Raw genomic sequence first — 26,562 nt, 5'->3', positions numbered from 1 at the left:
GGACGCATAGAAACCCTGATTTTAAAGCCACAGATACACACCTTGTGAGAGCACAAAGGGCAGAGACGATGATGCCAGCCAAACTGAAGGAGCCAAGCTCAGCATCCTCGTGCAGGAAGACTTTGATGCAGCGTTCAATCTCCTGCAGCTGCTCCTCACACACAGGCACACTGGTGCCCTCTGCCTTAAGACGCTCCACCTGCCGCAGGAGTCGAGTGTTGGTCTCTGCTGCATGGTGCTGCAGCGCCATCTCGATGTTGGACAGAAACTGACACGTGGTAGGAGGGGGCTGAGGGGCAAACTGCATTTCATACCTGAAAGATAAAAGAGCCTTTTCTATAACTTTTAGTCCATTTAATGTACATTTCTCCCACATTATTATATTACTGGCACTTTCACAAAAGGTTTCCTCAGTAACTGCAAGCTTAGAAGGTTAGGAAAGGACAACCATTTTCTGTAATCAATTATAACCAGGCAAAGATTTGGACACACTTAACTGAATTTATGATTAATATGAACTTAAAAACCTTAGCTAAAAAGGCTTATGCATGAAGGCTTAAATGTTTTTTTAGACAAATATAAATTGTGCCTACATTTGAATTACTTTAACCATTTTTTTTAATTTATTGATTTTAGATAGAATCAGACCAGAGAGAAGGAAAAGCAGATAGCAAGAGCCCAACATACTGTTTAAAAAAATTAAAAAAATAAATTTACATATTTCCCATGTGTGTGTTATTTTGTAGTTTTGATGACTTAACCATTATTCTAACATGTGGAGAATAGTAATAATAAAGGACGAGTAAGCTTTTGACTGGTAGTCTACTTCTCTAACTGGAAACACAAGCAATAGTTGCACTCACTGGTGATAGATGGTCTGGCAGTGCTCCACGGTCATGTCACACATCAGCTCCTCCATCCACTGTTTCCACACGTGGACTCTGTGCCTGTGCAACACTGCACGGGGGTACAGCAAGGCCACGGTGGCATAGCTGTGTAGATGCTCGAGACAACCGCGCAGTTGCGAACGACGCTGCTGTAACAGAGCGCTCACCTCCGCCTCCAGAGCCTCACACTGGCTGATCAGGTGTGCCTGGCCTGCATTCTGCAGGAAGGATGTAGCTGGCACATAGCTGGGAGGACCTGCAGTTTAAAAAGGAACACAACAACATATTAGGTCGCAATACAATTGGTTAGAATTATGATGCATAATCCAATCATAATTAAGTACCTAGATCAATAGGGCTACTGATCTCCTGCAGTAGGCTGGCGAGTTGGGTGGCCTCTAGACTTGCAAAGGCGGCCTGGTACTGAGAGATCCACTGATCAAGATCAGACAACTTCCCCTGAATGGCATCCTGTACCGTTCTCTGCCTGGACTGCAACTGAGTGTGCTCCGAGTACCTGTGAAGGGAATGTAAAAAGAGAAAAAATAAAAACCCTGTAATGCATCGTATATATGTACATAATACAGGTCTAAACGGGGTCTAAAACATTTTGTGATCGGATCACAAAAACCACATACGAATCTGGTCAAAAACGCATGTGACCGCATAGCGTGAGGTGTAAACAGTAATCGTTCCAGTATGCGTCCCGGCAGCAGTGAAGTGCCACCCCTCGCCTGTCAATCACCTGCTGTGCTAAAACAAGATTAAACGTTGCTGGTTACGAGCAGCTTTAAAATACAACAAAAATGTCAGATCGGAAATTTGGAAAAAGCAGATTCAACCACAAGCATGAGAACTTTGCAGATCTTCTTCAGTGTGTCTGATATCAACATGTCGGGACACTTATGAGAAGCACGAACATCTGAAACTCAGGTTATTACAGGTAATCCACTAAAGGATCATTCTACTCAATGTTGATTTTGTGCTTTGATTAAACTTCAGCTGCATCTGGGAGAAACAGCATGCCGTTTTCTTTGTGCTGTCTTTGTCTTTTCTGATTTTATTGCACTTTAATGTCATGCAGTAACACACTAGCATAGTGATTGATGTGTCACACAAAACAGAGTCCCTCCCCTCCAAATCAGATCACAAGTAATCACAGGAGACGCATTTAAGCGACCAGCGGTAAACAGTGATGTGTGTCACCTGACCACATGTGATCGGATCACCCGAGACACATCTTAATACCAGGTGTAAACGGGGTCTAACAAGTCTCATTATTTTGCCAACCTGTGCTCCAGGGTGTGGATTGAATGATCTGCTCTGGTGTCGGCTCCCTCTAGGAACGCCATCTCCTCCAGCAGCTTGCCCTGTACTTTCTCAACTTGTGTGAGCTGCTCCTGCAGGCTCAGGTACTCATCTACCGCCGCCTCTACCTGTGGCAGTACACCAGTCATCTCGTCACGGTTTTTAAACCAGTTCACCTGGAAAACATGAAGAAATAATTTTGGTTAGCCAACAGTTAGCCAGTTTTCCCAAACTTGTACACAAAAATGTAGTTACAAAGTTTCTGATGATGCAATCTGTGGAAAACATATGACATTTTGTACATTAAAAGGCAATACTATGTTTCATGCAGTCATCATTATTAAGTTAATAGTAATGTTTAAAGTTAACATTTCTGTACTATATGCACAAGTATTTCTAACCTTAATCTCAGCTACACGGGAGGAGAAGAGGCTACGGGTGATATCTCTCTCCATCTCTCTCTTGCTTTGCTTATTCTCTGCCTGCTGTCCTCCTCCTCCATACACGGCCCCAGCAAAACCCACCTCCCCACCTGCTGTCCAGTCCACCAAGGGGTCATACACAAATGCCTCTAAAAGAGTCAAGAGGGTCTCTCTACCACGCCGCATTATCTGGATCACCTGAAATACACATGAAGGACACCTATTTAATTTGCATGCATTTTCTAAATTGACTGATTGGTAGAGCATTAAATCAATAGGACAAGACTTAAATGGCAATTTTCACCTGTTCACATGACAGTCTAAAGATGCCCTCCACTCCTGTGACCCCCAAAGCTGTCTCAATATTGTGTGTCATACGGAAAGGAACCTTCTCTGGTACTCTTAAGCTTTTTCCTGTGAAAATAATGTAGCATTTAAATGCCTGTGCAAATAAATCAAAGTGCTTAGACATATTTTGAACAAGCTCCCAACTCACCCTTCTCAAAACAGACATTGTAGTCAATGTGCACCACTTCGCCTGTTGTCATATCAATCAGCACGTTGTCAAGGTGACGATCGCCCAATCCAATGATGTATCCCACCATTGACATCACAGCAGTGGATCTGGCATAAGACTAAACGGGCACAACCGAGTTTTGGTTAATTACAGTACAATGCTTAAATGACACTGAATTTCATGGTTTAACTGTTTTCTCTCACCTGTGTGACACTCCACCACTCACTAGGGGTGGTACATGAGCACCAGAGCTCTTTTGCTAGCAGATTAGGGGGTGTGGCTTCCATCAGCTCCCGCAGCACATCTCTCATGACACTGAGTGGCCAATCACGGCGTGACACATCCAAACTGAGACCAACAGCCTTTAAAGCAGGGCCGATCTTGCTGTAGTACAGTTCACTGGGACGGGGGACCATGGGAAGGTTCTGGGGCTGCTGGAAGGAGTCCTGTGCCTGAAGTTAAAAAAAAAAATAAAAAATAAAAAATAGAATGTTTATTCCAAACTTCTTTGAAAATTCTTTATTTTCAGAAAACACCAATCATGTGCCTAAACAATACCAGAGATAGTTCACCCAAAAATCTAATTTTTTGTCATATACTCACTCGTGTTCCCAACCTGTATGATTTTCTTCAGTGCAACACAAAAGGAGACATTAGGAAGAATTACAGCCTCAGTCGCCATTCACTTGATTGTACGGAAAAGAGATACTATGAAAGTCAATGGTGACTGAGCCTAATCTCTTTTTATGTTCCAAAAGCAAAGTCATGCAAGTTTAGAACAATGTAATGGTGAAATTTCATTTATGGGTAAACCATCCTTTTAACAAAACTTTTGTTCACATTTTACGAAGTTGACCATAACCTAATAGGTAGTGAATAGGACAAGGTGACCGTACAACACAACCTTGTATTTTTCAAGACATTTATATCCCTTATAATTTTTATTTTTCTCCCTCACCTTCTGAGCTTGGAGCACAGCCTCACGCTGCTGCCAGCGTTTGTACAGTCCAAACAGAGGAGTGGCACCATCCACCCACTGGATGAGTCCTGATCTGGTACCCAGTGGTGTGACGGAGTAGTGACGGGCGTGGAACCGTGGGCTCTCCTGCTGATTCACCTTTGTAAACATGGTGTTGACTATGGACAAGAACTGCATGATCCTCTCATCCAAATGCAAGTCCTCCAGTCCTTAATCACAGAAAACACATAAAATTATTATAAGTTTACAAGGACATTTTCACTGCTTTGCAAAGGCCAAAACACAGTAACTACACGCAGCCGCTTGTTCGCGAGGGTTTGCACGCACAAAGTGATGTTATCGTGGCTGTCGCCTAGCCTTCGCGTGGCTCCGTTTCATGCAGTCGTGCACATGTAAATTTTTGGTAACTTTGTGCAAGGTGCAAAAAGTTAGACGAATTCGAGGAAAGGGGCAGGGCAGATGTACCTGTGCTTGAGGCGAAGTAAAACTACTCCAGATAGCATGAAAAAGAATGTTTTCACTGTGAAATTATCTGTTGCAGCTCCTGTTCTTGTTCAAGAAAGTACGGTAAGCCAATTTGTCAACTACCTTTTGAATAAAAGGTCTAAACAATACACTTAAGTTTGGTTTATTAATATATGTGCTCTTGTTTATTTTATACTGTATAAAATAAAAACATTTAAATTAACAAGACGCATTGCAATGCCAGGTGAAAGTATAAACAAGGCTTGAGACTATTTGTCCTCTGACAGATGGGTTTGGCTCAACTATGCTCAGATCCAGAAAAAAAATCTAGATGTGAAAATTCCAGTGACTACAAAATACACAATAAAATAATGGCAATCCACAGTTACAGTGAACAACAAAACAGTGACATAATGAAGTATCTGCATTTTTTGGGTAATGTGTCAAATCATTTTTCATGGCTTTTCAGGCACAATATTTTTTCATGTACATATCTAATTGGTGCATTATCTAACATATGGCTGGACATTCAAAAAACTTTGAAGCCAAGTTTCTCAGATTCAGTGCTGTGCCTTTGTAGGGCTGCACAGACCTCAGGTATGTAATGTCTTGGAAACATGCCCTTAACTATGTCCTACCTTTAAAGAGATAAGGATAGTTTCTGCCATCAGAGCCTAGGAAGTAGAGTTTTTTGGGTTTGGTTTTAGTGGGCAAAATGGTGATGGTGTTGCCCACACTCTGGATGTTGACTGCATCAGTAGCAGAAACCTCCCCTGGCAGCGCCATCTCAGTGTTGGTCATGGAAGTGAGGCGGGGGCTGATCTCATCCAGCCGCAGAAGGTAACTGGCACGTTTCTGCGCCCTCTGCTGCAAGCTCAGCATGATCTGTAAATGGACCGGTTACAATTACAAAATGCACAGAGTATGTGAGCTGTCCGCACTAAGGATGGGTCACCAAGGTTGACTACACGTCCAACAACCATCTAGGTAATTAGCAAGGTCAACTATTTGATCTAGTTATTTAACTTACGATATTTTCAGAGGTGGTGCTGTAATCATCGTGTTTTAGCTGTTATATTGTTCGCATGGTAAAACACTTTATGAAAAGTTGTCTTTAAATGTATTCCCTTTAAAGCATCGCTGCTGCAGACAGATTTTAAAAGGATAGTTCATGAAAATTCTCTCATTTACTCACCCTCATGTCATCCCAGATGTGTATGACTTTCTTCTGCTGAACACAAAGATTTTTAGAAGAATATTTCAGTTCTTTAGGTCCTCACAATGCAAGTGAATGGGTACCAACATTTTTAATCTCCAGAAAGCAAATAACAGCATCATAAGTGTCTATAAGTCTCCAGTGGTTAAATCTATGTCTTCAGAAGAGATATGATAGGTGTGGGTGAGAAACAGATCAATATTTATGTCCTTTTTCCCATAAATTCTCCTCCCTGCCCAGTAGGTGGCGATTTGCACAAATAATGTGTATCGCCAAAAACCCAAGAAGAATGTGAAAGTGTAGATTTATTGTAAAAAAAAAAAAAAAAAGGACTTAAATATTGACCTGTTTTATATCACTTATTATATTATCACTTCTGAAGACATGGATTTAACCACTGGAGTCATACAAATTACTTTTATACTGCCTTTGTGGATTTTGAAGCTTCAAGGTTTTGGTACCCATTCACTTGCATCAAATAGGCCAACAGAGCTGAAATACTAAAAAAAATGTATCCCCTTTTCTCCCCAGTTTGGATTGCCCAATTCCCAATACTTAGTAGGTCTTCATGGTGGCACGGTTACTCACCTCAATCTGGGTGGTGGAGGACAAGTCTCAGTTGCCTCCGCTTCTGTGAATCCGCACATTTTATCACGTGGCTCGTTGTGCATGACACCGCGGAGACTCCCAGCATGTGGAGGCTTATGCTACTCTCCACGATAACTTACCACGTGCCCCATTGAAAATGAGAACCACTAATCACAACCACGAGGAGGTTACCCCATGTGACTCTACCCTCCCTAGCAACCGGGCCAATTTGTTTGCTTAGGAGACCTAGGGTCACTCAGCACACCCTGGATTCGAACTCGTGACTCCAGGGGTGGTAGTCAGCGTCTATACTAGCTGAGCTACCCAGAGGTCCCCGAGCTGAAATACTCTTATAAAAAATTCTATGTGTGTTCAGCAGAAGAAAGAAAGTCATATACATCTGGGATGGCATGAGGGTGAGAAATTATAATTTTTTAAAATTTTGGGTGAATTATCCCCAAGTCACATCTTGCGCTGTTTTTCTAACATCCCGCCACAAGCGTTTTAAGATGCCATGCCATCCAATACTCCAACTTCTAAAAACATTGTTGTGCTTCATCCAGCTGTTTTTGAAAAAAACATAACAACAACATGTCTTGGGGACACCCCAAAATGTATCTGATCAGGGTCGGGTCAACCCAAAACCAACCCAATTATAAAGAGCTTCATTTAGAACATTTTGTTGACTACTTGTTCTGGCAATCCACGACTAGTTGATTCTGAACATTTGTAGATTTGCTCATCCCTAGTCCTGACCTGTTTGAAGGGCACCCAACTGCTGGCAGGATTGGCTGGATTGTGAGGGTTTCTCAGCCTCTCTAGTGCATTGTGGATGGCATCTCCATACGTCTCCTGAAACCATGCCTCATGAGGCGTCTCTGCCGGAGCAGCTGTGATGCTGCGAACGTGATCCAGTGCAAAAACCACAGGCTTCATCAGAGCAGAGTGCTTCTCTCTCATAATAGCCACCTTCTCATCTCTAATTAACAACAAACGAGAGAACAAGGCAAAGAGAATTTAAATGATTGTTGAAGAGAAGCATAATGAGTCAGCTCTCCAATGATGTTTGTGTCTGCCTTGTCATAGTATTGGTTCGCCTGGCAGGCATGTGACTCACTTGCGCAGAGTATTGTTGTTCTGGACTCTCTTCACCTCGTCCTCCAGCTGTTGAATTCTGCGCAAGACATGCATGTGCTGCTGTTGCAAGACTCCCAGCCAGAGCTCATCCCAGAGCAGAGTGACCCTCCTCAGCTCACCCACCAACATCTGCACCTGCATAAACACAAGAATCAACATTCCGATTAATACAATTCTTTGTTTAGGCTTTGTTAAAACAAGCAGCAAAAACCTGATTTTTGGTGATTTCAACTAAAAATGTTTTAATTGTTTGTAGTCTCAACAGCTAAAAACACATTTAAACAAATTTTTACATACCTGAATCACAACACATTCTTATGTGGCTGAGAATGCACTCATTTTTGCTTAATCTTTGCACTTATAGCACAACTATTTTGACACTCCCTATGTAGTGAATGGTTTAAGAACAGCATTTGGATGAAAGTCTAAATACAGTAACACTAATGGCAAGATGCTAGGGCTGGAGAGGGAAAAAAATTATATTCCGTTACAAATCACAATTCTTGAGCCAAACAATTTTAAAATTGCCTCCTTGCTGAAAAATCTATTTTTATTTAATAAAAAATTCTAGGTTTATCTTAATGCTACAATGATTAATAGATAATCATTGTAAACCGCTGCTACAGCAATCAAAGCACTGTTTGTTCACTGTCGGACCTCAAATCCTCTGCTGTGATCAATGTTCCTGTTATTATCCATAATTCAAAAGTTTATTTGAAGTGTTGTGGATTTGTCAGAAGTTATTATACAGATTCTGTCTGACACTAATTTAATAGTTTAGTTGTAAAAAGGCTTATCAATCTGTTGGATGGCGTAAACTACATGTCGAATCCCTGCAACATCTATAATCTAACAGCCAGGGTATTCATGCACAGTGGCGGGTAATTTTGCACATTTTCCCACCAATGTCAACAAGAAATGCCACTAGACAGAAAGATGCGTGCTTGAGGAAACACACCTGATTCAATTTTGAAGAACAGACGAAAGAAATGCTGGTGATTCGCATGTCTGATTTGCTTTTTTGTTCAGAAGTTCATTCATTTGCGCTTTTAGCCCAAGCGCACTGTGCTATCATGTCTTGCGGAACATGAGCAAATGGTGAGTTCTCACTTTTATTTCCTCTGTAAGTCATCTGGGAGCAGTTTGTAAGAATAATGTTGTCTATGAGAATGCTGCATAGGAGCTCAGACTTTCTCAGGATGCATATACAAAAAACAAAGACACTGGCACTACAGGTGAATTGTCATGTGTCACAATTCAGTACAGCCCCATAAATGGTTCACTCTTTAGGCTCCATTTGCATATTGTAATGATCAGTATGATAAACGTATTAAGGCCCAAACTTACTCTACATAAGCACATAAACACAGACGCATCTTGCTACACAATCTAGATTTCACACATCGTTGCATTGTGAAATTTGTCAGAGCGCAATTCATAACCTAATGCAGGTACGCGCTGTATTCTCAGCGCTACAGCAGATTTTCTTTTTTCAATCAACAACTGTCATGGCGGAGCAGCAATTTGAGGAGAGTCTTGCCGAACAAGTTAGATTAAACAAACATATTTTTCTGTCATCCTTTTAGCAAATACAAAAGCACACTACTCAACAGTCAATGTGTTGACTCCACCACATCTGGTTTCGTCGCACCTAAAAACTCTTTCGCCCCCTTGTGGTCCAAGGTTTGTAACCGCCAGAGCAACGCATGAGCGCATGATAGGTATGTAAAACGTGACCACGTGTTGGCGAAGCATTCACGTCTGCGTTTGCGTACTTGCGTGAAGTATGTTTGGGCCCTTAGCCTATGGTAATACATGTTATATTTTAGATTCAAAAATAAAATTTGTTTGATATGTTAAAATTATATATTGTATATATTTATTTGTTGAATACAAAGGGACGTAATGCAGCCTTTTCATGGGTTCCTTTGCACTAGCTAGTCGCCTAGCTCAGACAACGCACTGACTGATCGATTGGTAGTTTTAAATTGGTAGTTCTGCACATCCCTAACTTTTACCTGCAAATTATATATTACAGAATAAAACAATTGTCATTTCAGACACAACTGTTCTTCAATAGACATTTCTTTCTGAGAAAAAGGAGTGCAGAATCACATTATCGCAATACATATCGAATTAGCTAGGAAATATCATTGTAATATCAAATCAGGAGGTCTGTGGCAATTCCCAGCCCTACAAGATGCCATGATAGACATGAGGAGCGGCAAAATTCCAGTTTTCCATCCTCTCTTTCTATGCTGTCAGTTACTCTCAGTTGTCATATATGAGAATTCTATTGCCATCTTGCTGACGATTACATCATTACTACGCCAGTCGATGTACAGTAGATACAACGGATACACTACTATCTGAACAAATGTATCATAACAACTTATATTACAGTACGAACAATCAGTCCTAAAGACAGAATTAGAAAAACAGATTTATGTGTAGTGTAAACAATCTTAAACAGGATGGCCTTTAGTACAATAGGATGCATAAAGAACCAGAACAGTAGAGTCCATTCTGCAATACCTGAAGCACCATGGTGGGGTTTGCGGAAGAGAGCTTGTCTACAATCTTTGTGTAGCAGTCCTGCATCATTGCTTGGTCCTCGCTAGAATACATCACCATCTCCTCTACACGGCTGCTCTCCTGAGAAGTTGGACCACTGCCCGTCTCACCCTCATCTCCACAAAGAGCCTCTCCCTGCATGTTGCCCAGCAGGGTGGGCAGGGCTGATGGCAGCTTATTACCTAACACGGGTGAATAGGCTATTAGCAAGGGTTTCCAGTACTTTATACAGAAAGCCTACTGTGGCAGATCATTAAAACACAATGTGCTCAATCTATAACACAGACTTCCATTCAAGTATCATTTAGGGCTTGTGTATTTAGGATGCTGTCAAAGTACATTAAGTACCTGCAGCCTGAGCCTCTCCTCCGAGAGAGATAGAGCCCACAATGGCTGGGTAGAGGATGAGGTGGGGTGAGTCTTGGGCCACCCTGCACAGCAGGCTGCAGATGCTCTGGCGAATGTAGGCCTCGGGATGATTCAGCCTGGAGAATAACTGGGGGATGATCCCTACAGACAAAACAGATAGTTCAAGTCACCTGACACACAACACTCACTTTAATCAAGTGATACATACAGGGCTGCAATTACCACAGAGACTTAGGGGGATGTGTCCTGGACCCTAAGAATAGTGGTTGATCAATAGGTGTTGCTCAATAACCAATTCTTCAAATTTTACGTTTTACAATTTAACACAGTAAGAAAACTAAAATATACAGTAAAACTAGGCAAAACCCAGGACTTAAGCCATTTTTCTCAGTTTCAATGTTGGCATAGTTACTGCTTTGCCTTTGTAGAGTACAATACACATCTGTGCTAATACAAGCCATTTTCACTTCTTTGTTTATAAGATGTGAAGAGATTATGGTTCATCACGGTTTCAGATGTTCCTGTTATTACCTCTCCAGGGTGCAGTGGGGGTGGATGCCAGACCATGCTCCAGACTCTCTCTCAACTCCCCAGCGTGCTTCACCAGCAAACGCAGCAGGCGAAGGGTTGCCATGACGATTACATCATCGCTGCTCTGATTGCTGCTCTGGTTGTTCAGTAGAAGCTTGGGATCATCTTCATCAATGGGCACCTGATGATCAGAATACCATGTCACTAAGTCACAAAAATTAATTAAATTTGCACTTTTAGCAACAGTTATCATTTCTGGACTACGACTGGACAAATTTCTCCAGGAAGGATTCTCTGACCTGTCCAGCATTGAGCTTAAGGAAGGTGAAGTATGCCCTGCAGGAGACCCGGTACAGGCTGAAGATCCGATCAACCACTCGCCTCCACACCCTAATCAGCCCATCAGTCACACTATCCTCTACTTCAGACAGCCATGGACAGGCACTTAGCAGCTGTCTGCCAATAACATCCACCATATCATCCTCCTCATTCTCTTCATTCTGTAAGGCCATGTCTTCATCCTGCAGGAAGACAAATATGACAGATAAATTAACATCCATACACAGAAAGACAACACAAACAACCCAACAAGTATACACATCAATAGATAGTCTGTCAATACGGACATGCAGGAACAATCAAATAGACCAATGGTTTTCAACTAGGGCTGTCAATTTAACGAGCTAATTTGGTGTGATTATTATTTTTTTTTAAATAATGCCTTAAATTATCGCAATTAATCAAGACCCCGGACCTCAATATGGTGAATTCCTACCATCAGAGAAATTCAAGCTTGAAGTATCACCTGTTTTCAGCAGAGGGCTGTAAGCGAAACTCCAGTTGTATAGGCAACACACAGCTCTACGGAGAACAAACTACATTCAGGCTTGTTTGACACCAGTGACATCACGAGAACGTGAAGATAATCTCAAGATGAAAACGTGTACTAGTGTTCAAATACAGCTGGACAGAGCGCAATTCCGAATGCAGGAATCGAGACAAATATTTTCTAAGTTTCAAACATTTAACTTGACACAGCGACCTAAAAATGCTGTTTATGATGCAACGCAACCAAAATGCTCTTAAAGCGTTCGTCTGATGCATGTGTACATTGACACATCCTTAGAAAAGACTTTCAAATAAATATATCTCTGACATATTGATAAATTCAATTGCAAAATGAATTGCTGTGGACTGTAGGCAAATGACAGGCTTATTTTCAATAATATGGAAACAAATATATTGCCTTCTAAAGCTACTTGTCTTATTAATGCTTTACTCATCTGCCACAATAATGTAATGCATTTTAGTTGTCTGAATTATTTTTATAATATATATTATTTATAACTATTTAAATATAACTACTTATAATTATTTGATTATTATATTTTAATTTGCTATTTGAGGGGCTTTCTCAACAAATATTTATAAAATGTGATTAATTATTTGCCATAAGTAATTAATTCGATTAAAAATAAAGTATCGATTGACAGCCCTATTTTCAACCCATGGACACCTGGGCATACTGCTCCATGAATAAGACAAATTTTAACTCAAAATAACTCAAATTTTCTAACATTTTCATGACATTTCTTACTTTTGAATGAATATCAAACATATGATTTACATTACAGTTGAAGTTAGAAGTTTACATACACCTTAGCCAAATATATTTAAACAGTTTTTCACAATTCCTGACATTTAATCATAGAAAACATTCCCTGTCTTAGGTCAGTTAGGATCACTATTTTAAGAATGTGAAATGTCAGAATAATAGTAGGGAGAATTATTTATTTCAGCTTTTATTTCTTTCATCACATTCCCAGTGGGTCAGAAGTGTACATACACTTTGTTAGTATTTGGTAGCATTGCCTTTGAATAAGTTTAACTTGGGTCAAACTTTGGAGGTATGCTTGGGGTCATTGTCCATTTGGAAGACCCATTTGCAACCGAGCTTTAACTTCCTGGCTGATGTCTTAAGATGTTGCTTCAATATTGCCACATAAATTTCCTTCCTCATGATGCCATCTATTTTGTGAAGTGCACCAGTGCCTCCCGCAGCAAAGCACCCTCACAACATGATGCTGCTACCCCCATGCTTCATGGTTGGAATGGTGTTTCTCTGCTTGCAAGCCTCACCCTTTTTCCTCAAAACATAACAATGGTCATATTGCCAAACAGTTACATTTTTGTTTCATCAGACCAGAGAACAGTTTTCCAAAAAAGATCTTTGTCCACATGTGCACTTGCAAAACTGTAGTCTGGATTTATGGTGGTTTTGGAGCAGTGGCTTCTTCCTTGTTGATCAGCCTTTCAGGTTATGTCGATATAAGACACGTTTTACTGTGGATATAGATACTTGTCTACCCGTTTCCTCCAGCATCTTCACAAGGTCCTTTGCTGTTGTTCTGGGAACGATTTGCACTTTTCGCACCAAACTACATTCATCTCTAGGAGACAGAATGTGTCTCCTTCCTGAGCGGTATGATGGCTGCGTGGTCCCATGGTGTTTATACTTGCATACTATTGTTTGTACAGATGAACGTGGTACCGTCAGGCATTTGGAAATTGCTCAAGGATGAACCAGACGTGTGGAGGTCCACAATTTGTTTTGAGGTCTTGGCTGATTTTTTATTTTCCCATGATGTCAAGCAAAGAGGCACTGAGTTTGAAGGTAGGCCTTAAAATACATCTACAGGTACACCTCCAATTGACTCCAATTAGCCTATCAGAAGCTAATTGCCTAAAGGCTTGACATCATTTTCTGGAATTTTAAGCTGTGCCTTTAAGCTGCTTAAAAGCACAGTTAACAGTGTATGTAAACTTCTGACCCACTGGAATTGTGATAGTCAATTAAAAGTGAAACAATCTGTCTGTAAAAAATTGTAGGAAATATTACTCATGTCATGCACAAAGTAGATGTCCTAAACGACTTGCCAAAACTATAGTTTGCTAATATGAAATCTGTGGAGTGATTAAAAAATGAGGTTTAATGATTTCAACCTAAGTGTATGTAAACTTCTGACTTCAACTGTATATATGTAATAATGTCACGTAATGTTTTGATCAAAAGTTATCACTAAGTGTTAACACAACAATCCAGCCTTTTATATTGCGGGTCTCTGGATTGGCTGAGAGTTAGGATGGAGGGTCCCTGGGTCTGTAAAGGTTAAAAACCTCTGATCTAGATCCATTTAGAAGAATGAAAAAGACCCCTTCCCCCCACTGATGTTATGTATCAAACTAGCAAACTTGAAGAAATGCGAGACCCTCCATCCAACTGCAAACTCTCTGACCTGAATTCCTGCTGGGCGACACATAGCTTGACCCAAAATGCTGAAAATGGTTTCCTTGTCCTCATCACTGGTGCCTGCTGGGAGCAACTCCTCTACTTCTTTCTTCTCTCCAAGGAGCAGAGGGACCCCCTCTCCTTGACTATTAGCACACAGAAAAAAACACAGCAGAGAGTGTAGGAGCACACAATGCTAGACTGAACCATTTTAGCTTCAAATGTTGTGCTTATGCAGACAAAACAATTGTAACTTTTCTCTTCAACTTTAATTTTACATTTAAACAATGAATTCTTTTTTGCTGACTAAATTAATTTGAGGAATAAATACCTTGCATTGTCCACAACCTTCCTGCCCCATCTGTATGCCCAGCTGGCAAGAGCAGCCCATGATTTTGCCACTTCAGGTGCCTGAGTAGTTGAAAGCTGGTACAGCTGCCCCAGGACAAAGTCTGGCTCCCCAACACCTACACTGACTGCAGACAAAAACAAACAATCCATAAATACTCTTCAGATCATGACAGAGAGACAAAGACAACATTAATAGCCACCTTGTGGCACTTAAAATGAATAATTAGAATTATTTCTTATTTATTTTCAACAGTATAACACACACCTGATATGGACTTTGCAGTAATTGCTTAATACACAGTGCAAGTTATTCAAAGGATGAAAGCAAAATGCAAACAACTAAATAAAATAAAGAACACAGAAGACATGCTGGTGGAGTAAAGGGACTAAGCCAGGCCTCTTTTACCTGTGGTCTCTGTAGTAATGTGTGGCATTCCCTGATCCTCCAGCGGCATCTCCAAAAGACCAGAGATGTTCTTGGAGAGGGTGGAGAGGCTGGGAGACCCAGAATTCCTCTTCACCACCATTTTGAGTTGTGGTGTCAAATCCTTCCAGTCGGCCAAAAGCCACTTGCACAGAGTCAGCACTGAGCGACAAGCTGCATACTCGCACTTCCCAGAGTGACAGTATGATAGTGCACAGGAGCTGAGCATTTCCATAGCTGTTATGGACTGACCTAAAGACAGTGTGAGGAATTGTTTACACATGGACATAAATTATATTCTGTAAACAGTCCAATAAGCTTTACATTCAGACTTGTTTCTTTTTAATCAGATCAATGCCCCCCCCCCAAAAAAAGAACAAAGTGATTTGGTTGAGACCAACTGTAGATAAGAAAACAAGTAACATTGTTTATTCACTGAACCAAACATTCAGAAAAGCAGACACTTAGACACCTTAATATGCACACTCAGTATTTTTTGTTTATGTTGTGCTTGCCAATATGGCAGTGGTTTTGGACTTGCGATGACACCTTGGATCTGTATCCAAGCTGCATGCCACTATGCAAAAACAGTAGTTTTCAGTTAGGGGTGGGTAAAAATATAGATTTTCAGATGCTTTGCGATCTTCATTTGAAAGATCTCAATATCGATTCTTAAATCCCAAGATCGATGATCTATGAGCAACCCTCCACAAAATGAGCAACCCTCCACAAAATGCGAGGAAATCACTTGCATTTGCAACCAAATATCACGCTATGCAGCAAAAATATATAGTTGGCATCTGATTGGTAAATGTTTAGATTTAACTCACCATTGACTGTATAATATATTCGTGAAGTATTCAGCAGCGAGATCCTTTCACTGCGTGTTGAGATTAAAAGTTGTTCCGTGTCATGTGAATCCAAAGACAAGATCCACGTGACCCATTTGTCATTGAAAAATGTCTCTTAATTCCATTTCTGTTCTTTACAGTCAGTTGTTATCAAAACCAAAAAAATAAACCTTTAATTCTTAATCATGGATTGAACAGTTGAGACAAAGTTAGAGTCCCCTCTCTCATTAATATGTGCTCATTTATAGACTCTCTTTACAGAAATGCCAGTTTTGTTAAAGAGACAGTACCGGTTTTAGCAAGTTTTCAACAAATCAATGTAAATACGTGTCTTCATAAAAAAACGAATTATGCAATTTAGCAAACAATATATGAAATATGTTATTTATTGATCGAATACATGGATTTGTTAATTTTTAAAAAGCCAAAATGTGACTAAAAAGATGATCCTGTAAACGCATACGATATTAATAGTAAAACTGATATTTTCATAATGTACTGAGTTAGAAGGAACCCTGTATAATTAACAGCATTAGCTGGAAAAGAATTTCTTTCATATGCAAGTAAAAGGAACATTATAACTGAAATAAACCCATATGAATCGATATCGAATTGAAATCAGAACAGTATCTAATTTAATCGAGTGCTTGGAAATCGGAAAAGATTTGGGAAATCTGTATCAATACCCAGCCCTATTTTCAGTGCTTGACACCATTGTAGAAACACACTATTAACAGTCAGCCATGGTTGATTTTTTTTAAGTGTCCGATAATAACAGGGTTACCAAGATAAAATTAGTAGTATTCAGCAGGTCATGTGATCTCAAAATGGCTGCTCAGCTCCATGTAAAATAAATCATATTTAATTTAGCTATGTTGCTGGATTCTTCACCTCTAGTGAGTGCGCATGACTTAAAACATATTTCTTTAGTAGTAAAACTTTGAAGAAAAAAATTACTAAGTGCAACTTTAAGACATTATTTTCACTCACCAGCAGCAAACAGAACTTTAGCCTTCTCAATCTCCAGCTCTGGTCCCCACTTCTCCCCCACAGTGCCCTCTAGAGACAGCTGCTTGAAGCTTTGCACCAGGTCCTGAACTTCAGAGTTGTCTGATGGCTTGCTGCACTGGCCCAGCAGACGTGTGGCCAGAGCGATATTACCTTGCTTACGTGCAAACTTCACTGCAGTCAGACAAAGCTCCATCAGATGAGAGTCCACTGGAGCAAAGCAACCTGGTGGAATCATAAGGTCACGCAGACTTTCTAGAATGCCTTTGCACTATGTAAGTCACACTATATACAGTACATAGAGGAAGGAGAGCTTACCTTTGAGTTTTTTGAAGAGCTGGCGCTGGAAAGTGGTGTATCGGAGAGCATGTAGCCATGGCTGAACATCCTGCTGCTTGCAAGTACTCAAGGTTACACTGAAGAGTGGAATAAGACAGTCCTACAGATTGCAAGAAAGACAGAGCAGGGATTTCTCAAATGAGTAAGACCACGTGAAAATGTCTTGCACATATTTTATTTGTATATAAATATTTATAAAGATGAATGAACTGTGGAGTGACTGGTTATATATCGCAGTGTGTTAATCTATGATCCAAGTGTGCGAGTATTCACGGGATTAATGGTGCAAATGTTCCTCATTTTGGTAGTGCATGGCACTAATAATGCCATCGGTCATGTGCTTGATTCTCAGGGAACACACATACTGTTAAAATGTATAGCTTGAATGTACTGTAGTCACTTTGGATAAATGTCTGTAAAACGGATAAATGCAAGTTAATAATGTGGCGACTCAGACCTCAGAGGGGTGCTGGTAGCAAAGGGAGTTCTCCAGAGAGTTGGCACAGTGCAGCTGCAGGGTGCTGAGACTAGGGAGGGAGTCAGACAGGGTGAGAGTGGAGAGACGCAGGGGACCCAGAGAGATGCGACCCGTCTGCTTCAGGTACTTCACCAGGGTGCTGAAAGTCAAGGCAACAGGGAACCACCAATAGTTACAAACTCTACTGACTTCACACATGAAAGACAATGTCGGCAGTATTTACTTACTCAGACGAGGTGAGAAACTTCTGGTCTTGTTCGTGATTGGTCAAAGTGATGGCTCCCACAGCGCTTCTGAGCAGCTGCACCTCAATGGCCTTCTGCAGCTCTGAGGGCTCTGGACTCAACACAGCAGGCAGGAGCCTCTTCAGATCTGTCAACAAAAGTGACCAAATTTACTCAGCATAGAATCACCACTGACCAGAAAAGTATGTTCACATATTTTGATTTTGATAATATGGCCTGTGATCATACCAATCTTGTCTTTGGTTGCAGAGTTGAGAAGGCCGTAATCCTCCCCAGGCAACAGCTCCAGTTGAGCACGACACTCTGCAAAATCCCCTTCCTCAAACCTGCTCAGAGCTCTGGAGCACAGAGATCAACACAAACAATCATTCAAAAGAACAATCTTCCAATCTAGAATCAGATGAAGTCCAGACACGGACTGTTTGCTGCACACCTCACGTAGTTGAAATCTGTCTTGAGGTTGACACTAGAGCTGCTGCTGTTCTTTTTGAGGTTCATCATGCTGGCCTGCCACTCCTGCACGGACTCCCAATCACTCAAAGCCACGTAACACTCACACGCCTTATTAGCCAGGAAGTTCAGCACCTCTGGAGAACAATCACTCGACTTTAACAGGACAGTCTTTCTTCCATCTCCTATCAAAACAAACATGAAAATCAACAATACATTCAATGTTACATAGTAATGTAGTGAGATTAAACTCATGGGAGGAATTAAAAGTACAGTTCACCTATAAATGAAATTAACATTATCATCTACTCACCCTATTTAAGTCATTATTCACTGTACAAGAACATCATTATTAATAAAGCATTAAAGTGCTTAAAAAATAGCAACTTCATCAATAATATCAAAGTGTAGCACGTTTGGTCACAAGACGTGATGAGAACCATTGAGGTTTGACGTTTTCGATGTAGCCGCCATATCTGATTTAAGCAATTTATAAATGATTTGATTTCAGAGTGACCGACTTAAATTTAATTCTGTTCAACACACAAAGAGATCATATTATCTTAGATCATCTGAAATACAGTGTTTGAGTCGTATGGGTTCATTTTACTGTTGATGTTTTTTTGGTTTATGAAGTCAATATTTACTTAGATAATGGCAAATAAACCCTGTAAAGAATTTTTTATTTTTTTTTTTAAATTCAAGGAATTACAAGGAAGACATTAGGTTAAGTAATTTTGGGTATTCCTATTCCTTTAAAGTGTGATTCTTGTAGACTCCTCACCGCTCACAGTGTGTTTTGGGCTGGAGGTGTTGATGCCAGTGAGTTTCAATAGGGAGTGATCAAAGCCTTTGATGGAGCAGTCCATACCTGTGACGGCACACAACTGCTCTTGGTACTCCAAAGCTGCCCTCTCAAACCTGGTTTTGAACACACAAACATTCTCTTCTTCAGGATAAAGATTATATACATGTCTGACATGCTTTCTGTCTCCAGGTTTATGCACTCTCAGCCTCTAATATTCTCTCGCTTTTGGTCAGCATGAGACAAATTCTACAAAGATGACACACAAAGAGATCAAGAGAGTTTTGGGGAAGTGTTAGCATCAACCTTTCATTGAAGAGTCCTTAGGGAGAGCAGAATGCAAAGAAATCAGAAGAGTTAATAACAGACAGGCAACATTTAGAAAAAGAGGTGGAGCAGACTTTACCTGTTGTTTTTGGTTTGCATTAACAAAACATTTAGATCTTTACATATGATTACCTGCCATCAATATCATTAGATAACTTCTGAATGTTTTTATCTGTTTTTTAAAAAAAAAAGCAGAACCTTTTTCAAGTTTCCAGGTTTCCTCACTCTTTTCAAGGCACAATTTACCAGGACATTTCATGTACCCAAAAGTCATATTTAAGCAAAAATACATGCATCCATTTAAATCGAGCTTTTATTCAGGCATTTCTGTGTGTTTGTTACTAACCTATAGATAAGCAGATCATTACATGGTCCAGTGTGATTATTAATCCCCATAAAGCTGTGATTTAAATTAAATTAATACATAGTCTGTATGTGCTGCGCACTTCAGAGTGCTCTGCTCGGTCATCTCACACACACAAGAGTGTGAGTGATGATCATAGTGTTTTCAGTGTATGAGCAGCTTCACACATTCATTTTGAAGGGTGCATCACTTGCAGATTTTATATTTATTCAATTAAATCACAGACATTTGCAGTTTAACTATCACACATGGACATATCACAATTTTAATTGTGATTAAATTATGCATTCATTTCGTCCAAATATGTAATATTTCATGACATTGTGTTTCATAGCTAATGCCATTTTTATGACTAGATTCCGTTCCATATTTTCTGCATACTACACGTGGTAACCACTCTATCAGAAGACTCTGTTGATTTATTGAAAATTAATTCACATCCCAAGGTATAAAGGTGCCCCGAGAGGTTGGAAGAGGGGGTGGAAATTTTTTCAAGGCTGAATTTTTGATTGACTTCAAATAGGCTTCAGTACTGCAGTACCGAGCAAATATACATGAGCCTAATGTGTAAACGTAATTAGAACATATAACATCAATATGCTTCATCTCCTTTAGAAAATATGAATAAAGATCACTCACAATTTCCTTCTGTCTCCATGGCGTTAACCTCTATATAAATGAAACTTTTTTATAAATAAATAAAAAAACATTATTGATAGGGAGAGGCGGAGCTTAGCCTGCCTTTTTAACTAGCTGTCACTGCAGCCACGGGTCACACACAGTGACTACTAGTTGAACGAATCCATGGTGGTAAGCAGACTATGGATACGTTTATCACACGTGGCAAAAGGAGTTGTAGTGACGATGCAGTGTCATCTACCCCTAAAAAGTGTAAAATAAGCAAGTATGATGGTAGCTATCTTCAGTTTGACTTTATGGTGGCTGGGACAGATGCTGAACCGCTGTGATAGGTTGAATCTGTTGAACACATCGATGCCAAAATCTTGCTTCTTTCAGACAAAGTCAGTGCATTCATTGGCAAACTGGATCTTTGGTGTGATCAGTTGATTAATACAAATGTTGACATGTTTCCCAACTTCACTGACTGTATGCAAGAGACTGGGATAAATACTGTATCTCTCCTTTGATACACACAATCGTTCACCATGTTGATGGACTGAAACAATTCAGTCATTACTTCAGTGAGGATTTCAGTTCATTTGCTTGGGTCAGAGACCCCTTCAGTTGCCCAGGTAAAGACCTTACAATTGAAACGGAGGAATTAGCCAAATAAGTTTGTCAAATTAAGGTGCGACACAAGATTGCGACACCTCTATAACTCTTGCTCTCTGCCATCGTTTTTGTTGACTGTAATGAGTGTATATCATTAGTTGTCTGATGCCGCCATAAAATTACTCCTTCCATTCACCTCAACTTACAGTTGTGCTCAAAAGTTTGCATACCCTGGCAGAAACTGTGAAATTTTGGCATTGATTTTGAAAATATTACTGATCATGCAAAAAAAAAAACCTTAAGGATAGTGATCATATGAAGCCATTTATTATCACATAGTTGTTTAGCTCCTTTTTAAATCATAACAGAAATCACCCAAATGGCCCTGATCAAAAGTTTACACACCCTTGAATGTTTGACCTTGTTACAGACACACAAGGTGACACACACAGGTTTAACACCTGTGGCTTTTTAAATTGCAATTAGTGTCTGTGTATAAATAGTCAATGAGTTTGTTAGCTCTCATGTGGATGCATTGAGCAGGCTAGATACTGAGCCATGGGGAGCAGAATTGTCAAAAGAATTGCGTAACAAGGTAATGGAACTTTATATAGATGGAAAAGGATACAAAAAGATATCCAAAGCCTTGAAAATGCCATTCAGCACTGTTCATTCACTTATTAAGAAGTGGAAAATTCAGGGATCTCGATACCAAGCCAAATTCAGGTAGACCAAAAAAGATTTCAGCCACAACTGCCAGAAGAATTGCTCGGGATAGAAAGAAAAACCCACAGGTAACCTCAAGAGAAATACAGGCAGCTCTGGAAAAAGATGGTGTGGTTGTTTCAAGGAGCACAATATGACGATACTTGAACAAAAATGAGTTGCATGGTCGAGTTGCCAGAAAGAAACCTTTACTGCGCCAATGCCACAAAAAAAGCCTGGTTACAATATGCCCGACAACACCTTGACATGCCTCACAGCTTCTGACACAATGTAATTTGGAGTGACGAGACCTAAATAGAGCTTTATGGTCACAACCATAAGCGCTATGTTTGCAGAGGGGTCAACAAGGCCTATAGTGAAAACAATACCATCCCCACTGTGAAGCATGGTGGTGGCTCACTGACGTTTTGGGGGTGTGTGAGCTCTCAAGGCATGGGGAATCTTGTGAAAATTGATGGTAAAATGAATGCAGCATGTTATCAGAAAATACTGGTAGACAATTTGCATTCTTCTGCACGAAAGCTGCGCATGGAACGCTCTTGGACTTTCCAGCACGACAATGACCCTAAGCACAAGGCCAAGTTGACCCTCCAGTGGTTACAGCAGAAAAAGGTGAAGGTTCTGGAGTGGCCATCACAGTCTCCTGATCTTAATATCATTGAGCTACTCTGGGGAGATCTCAAACGTGTGGTTCATGCAAGACGACCAAAGACTTTGCATGACCTGGAGGCATTTTGCCAAGAAGACTGGGCAGCTATACCACCTGCAAGAATTTGGGGCCTCAGACAACTATTACAAAAGACTGCATGCTGTCATTGATGCTATAGGGGGCAATACAAAGAATTAAGAACTAAGGGTATGCAGACTTTTGAACGGGTCATTTCATTTTTTACTTTGTTGCCATGATTTGTTTCATGATTGTGCCATTGTTATAATCTACAGCTGAATATGAATCCCATAAGAAATAAAAGAAATGTGTTTTGCCTGCTCACTCATGTTTTCTTTAAAAATGGTACATATATTACCAATTCTCCAATGGTATGCAAACTTTGAGCACAACTGTATCTGTGCAAGGCCGGGTTTTCAAAATTGATAGCTTATTTGGCATGCCCAATTCACTCTAGGTCCTCGTGGTGGCATAGTGACTCACCTCAATCCGGGTGGCGGAGGAGGAATCTCAGTTGCCTCCATGTCTGAGACAGTCAATCCGCTCATCTTATCATATGGCTTGAGCGTTTTAACACGGAGAAGCAGCGCGTGTGGAGGCTCACGCTATTCTCCACAGCATCCATGCACAACTCACCACGCGACCCATTGAGAGCAAAAACCACATTATAACGACTACGAAGAGGTTAATCCAACGTGACTCTACCCAGCCTAGCAACCAGGCCAATTGGTTGCTTAGGAAGCCTGACTGGACAAAATTGATAGCCTTTTTATTGATTCTATGCAGCAAATCAAATAGACAGAAAATGCTAAATTAAACCACATTAAATCATAACTTTCCCCCCAAACATGAACCCCCCATCCGACACAAACAAGCACTCCAGTGGTCAAAAGCCAACTGACAAAGACACACAAAAGACAATAAAACAGCAGAAAATATTTAGACTTAATAAAATAAAAATAACAAAAAACACTAGTCTCTCTCCGCTGCCCCTCCCGGGTGAGCCCTCCAAAAAGGCCAGATAGCTGCCCCACTTCCTGATGTATATAAATATATATATCCAGGTTGCCCAGCCTTCTATATACCATCTCCTCAAACGCCACCACCCTGCCCAACTCGACACACCACTCACGAAATGAGGGCGCACCAGACGACCTCCATCCCCTGAGGATTACACACCTGCCAATCATCACGCTGGTCAGGACCCAGCTCTCCATATATCCATCACCCACATTCAGGACCACCCAATCTCCCAAAACACACAGTCTGGGGCAAAACGAAAACCGAGTGTCCACCACGTCACACAAAGCTCTGAACCCTCAACCAAAACTCTTGGATCTTAACACATCCCCAAAAAACATGGGTTGTGTCCCTGTCTTCTGATCACCAGCAGGTGGGTGTGTCTTTAAGACCAAGCCTATACAATCTAGAGGGGATCCAATAGAATCAATGCAAAATCTTAAACTGCATCAGATGCACCCTTGCATATCTAGATGCAGACTTGACTCCAATACCAAGTTTAAATCTCTTGAGAAGTTGAAGCTCCATCCCCCAGACTCTGAATTAGCAGGGAGTAATACACCGAAGCCTCATGACATTTTCCAAAAGCAGTAATCACCACTTCCAGAGTATCTGCCGCTTTAGGGGGGTGTATGCTACTCCCAAAATTAGTACAGAGCAGGTGGCGCAGCTGTAAATACCTAAAGAATTGAGATCTGGGAATGCTAAAATGTTTAACCATATTTTCAAAAGGTCTTAGCACTCCTCTCTCATATAGGTCACTGAGTGTCTTAACCTCCCTCACAATCCACGATGACCAGCAAAAAGGGGACTTATTAATGTTATTTTGGGTTCCGCCATATGCCTGAGGCAACATTTAAATAAATGTTCGAATTAAACACTCTGGACACTTTTGTCCATACCGCGTGCAACTGCGAGATAACGGGGTGTGACTTAACTTCTCCGTTTAGTTTAATAGAAAGGTTTGCAATGGCAAAATAGGGGCAAGAACTTCATTCGATACAAAACCAGGGAGGGGCTCTCTCAGGTAGAAGCGAACAATGAGCCAAATGTCTAAGACCGAATGCATAATAATAAAACAAAATCTTGGGTAACCTAGCCCACCTTTGTCAATTGGCCTATGTAACTTATTGAAATGTAATCTGGGACGTTTACCATTCCAAATGAAGGACTTCGCTATGCTATCAAACTGCTTGAAATAAGAGAGGGGGACATCTACAGGGAGAGACTGTAGCAGGTAGTTGAATTTTGAAATACAATTCATTTTAATAACATTAAACTTTCCAATCATAGATAAATGTAATGAAGCCCACCTGCCCACCTTTTTATTAAGGGGTCAAAATGAACTAAATCAAATAAATTTGCTGGGAATAAGATACCCAAATACTTAATACCCTGTTTGGGCCACTGGAAGGCACCCGGCTGAAAAGCAGTTACTGGGCAGCACACTGTCAGAGCCAAAGCTTCAGATTTAGACCAATTGACTCTGTATTCTGAGAATTTAGAAAAGGAATGAATAATTCTGTGGTGGCAAGGCACAGATCTAATGGGGTCAGAGACGAATAATAAAATATCATCTGCGTAAAGCAAAAGCTTATGCGCCATACCTCCCGCCACCACTCCTGGTAAATCATCTTCCTTTCTTATCGCGGCTGCTAATGGTTCCAGGGCAAGACAGAACAATAATGGGGAAAGAGGGCAACCCTACTGGGTGTCCCTATCCAGAGTAAAATAATCTGAAATTAATCCATTCGTTTGTACCGCCGCTACCGGGTATCTATAAAGTAACTTAATCTATCCAATAAAAGTATTCCCAAACCCGTATATTTGCAAACCTAAAACAGATAATTCCATTCTACCACATTGAATGCCTTTTCGACGTCAAGTGAGATGGCAGTGACCGGAGTCTTATCATTCGCCACTGACCGCATAATATTGATGAAACGCCTAATGTTATCAGAAGAGCTACAGCCCCGAATAAACCCCACCTGATCTATATGTATAAGAGATGTCATAACTTAATCGGTTGGCCAAAATTTGACAATATTTTTACGTCTAGCTGGATCAGGGAAATTGGACAGTAACTCTTACACTCGCTTGGATCTTTGTCTTTTTTAAGAACCAGACTGATCCGAGCTTGTGCCATGGTTGGCAGAAGCTTTCCATTCTTTAATGAATCCGTATAAACTAACAAAAGTGGAGCCAGTTCTGTAGCAGAAGATCTAAAATATTCAGCGGCAAAGCTGTCTGGCCCCAGAGCCTTGCCTGTAGGCAAGGCCTTAATTACCTCGCCAAGCTCCTCCAAGGTTATCTCAGAATCAAGATAATTTTTTTGCTGAGTCATCAGTTTAGGGAGATCTAATGGTTCAACAAAGTTTCTAATATCTTCATCAGTAGATGAAGACGTGGAGCTATAGAGATCAAGATAGAATTCTTTAAAAGCATTAATATCAATGGCCAAGGTAAATATTTCACCACCAGCAGATTTCACTGAGGGAATGGTAGAAAAAGACACTCTCTGATTTATATATCTAGCCAAAAGATTCCCTGCTTTGTCACCCCAACTCAAAATTTGACTGTCTTGCCCTGAATATCCAAAACTCCACCTTCCGCGACAAAATAATATTATATCTGTATTTCAATCGGGTCAATTCTCTGAGGCTATCAGACAACATTCGGTGCTTCAGCTCTGCCTCGGCACTTTTAATATTCCTTTCCAACTCCATGAGTTCTCGTGCTTTGGATTTTTTGATGAATGAGGCACACTGTATGACCCGGCCCCTAAGAACCACATTAAGTGCCTACCAAGCCACGCCCACAGAGGATACTGAGGACCAGTTAGTCTCCATATAAACATTGATTTCAGCCTTTAACATTTGTTGGAATTCAGGATTTTGCAAAAGGCCAACTATATGATTTCTTTTTCTCCATATGTGGCAACACCACTAAACACACCAGGGCGTGATCCGAGACTAAGATATTTCCAATTGAG

The 26,562-nt window shown here is 40.6% G+C and overlaps 1 protein-coding gene across 4 annotated transcripts in view; it reads right to left on the bottom strand.

Annotated features, from left to right (window-relative positions):
* LOC127450736 (serine/threonine-protein kinase SMG1) overlaps window positions 1-26,562 on the bottom strand; it is a 79,318-nt gene that overhangs the window by 26,205 nt on the left and 26,551 nt on the right. For 3 of the 4 annotated variants that reach the window (XM_051715060.1, XM_051715057.1, XM_051715058.1), the window contains exons 24-49: window positions 19,213-19,349; window positions 18,412-18,613; window positions 18,207-18,316; window positions 17,961-18,105; window positions 17,713-17,872; window positions 17,235-17,355; window positions 16,899-17,141; window positions 15,040-15,309; window positions 14,614-14,758; window positions 14,290-14,428; window positions 11,293-11,514; window positions 10,994-11,174; window positions 10,442-10,603; window positions 10,055-10,275; window positions 7,500-7,654; window positions 7,139-7,361; window positions 5,217-5,463; window positions 4,093-4,322; window positions 3,338-3,586; window positions 3,114-3,252; window positions 2,922-3,031; window positions 2,597-2,815; window positions 2,178-2,371; window positions 1,232-1,404; window positions 864-1,143; window positions 42-314 (exon numbers count right to left, since the gene is read on the bottom strand). In XM_051715060.1, the coding sequence (XP_051571020.1) occupies window positions 42-314; window positions 864-1,143; window positions 1,232-1,404; window positions 2,178-2,371; window positions 2,597-2,815; window positions 2,922-3,031; window positions 3,114-3,252; window positions 3,338-3,586; window positions 4,093-4,322; window positions 5,217-5,463; window positions 7,139-7,361; window positions 7,500-7,654; window positions 10,055-10,275; window positions 10,442-10,603; window positions 10,994-11,174; window positions 11,293-11,514; window positions 14,290-14,428; window positions 14,614-14,758; window positions 15,040-15,309; window positions 16,899-17,141; window positions 17,235-17,355; window positions 17,713-17,872; window positions 17,961-18,105; window positions 18,207-18,316; window positions 18,412-18,613; window positions 19,213-19,349 (4,950 nt within the window). The remainder of the gene's footprint in view (window positions 1-41; window positions 315-863; window positions 1,144-1,231; window positions 1,405-2,177; window positions 2,372-2,596; window positions 2,816-2,921; window positions 3,032-3,113; window positions 3,253-3,337; window positions 3,587-4,092; window positions 4,323-5,216; window positions 5,464-7,138; window positions 7,362-7,499; window positions 7,655-10,054; window positions 10,276-10,441; window positions 10,604-10,993; window positions 11,175-11,292; window positions 11,515-14,289; window positions 14,429-14,613; window positions 14,759-15,039; window positions 15,310-16,898; window positions 17,142-17,234; window positions 17,356-17,712; window positions 17,873-17,960; window positions 18,106-18,206; window positions 18,317-18,411; window positions 18,614-19,212; window positions 19,350-26,562) is intronic. The other variant, XM_051715059.1, reaches the window with a different exon arrangement.

This window comes from Myxocyprinus asiaticus, chromosome 13, assembly GCF_019703515.2.
Source record: "Myxocyprinus asiaticus isolate MX2 ecotype Aquarium Trade chromosome 13, UBuf_Myxa_2, whole genome shotgun sequence".
In the NCBI taxonomy this organism is placed as follows: Eukaryota; Metazoa; Chordata; class Actinopteri; order Cypriniformes; family Catostomidae; genus Myxocyprinus; species Myxocyprinus asiaticus.
The sequence above is the reverse complement of the archived record's forward strand: the minus strand, read 5'-3'. Positions and strand labels throughout refer to the sequence as shown.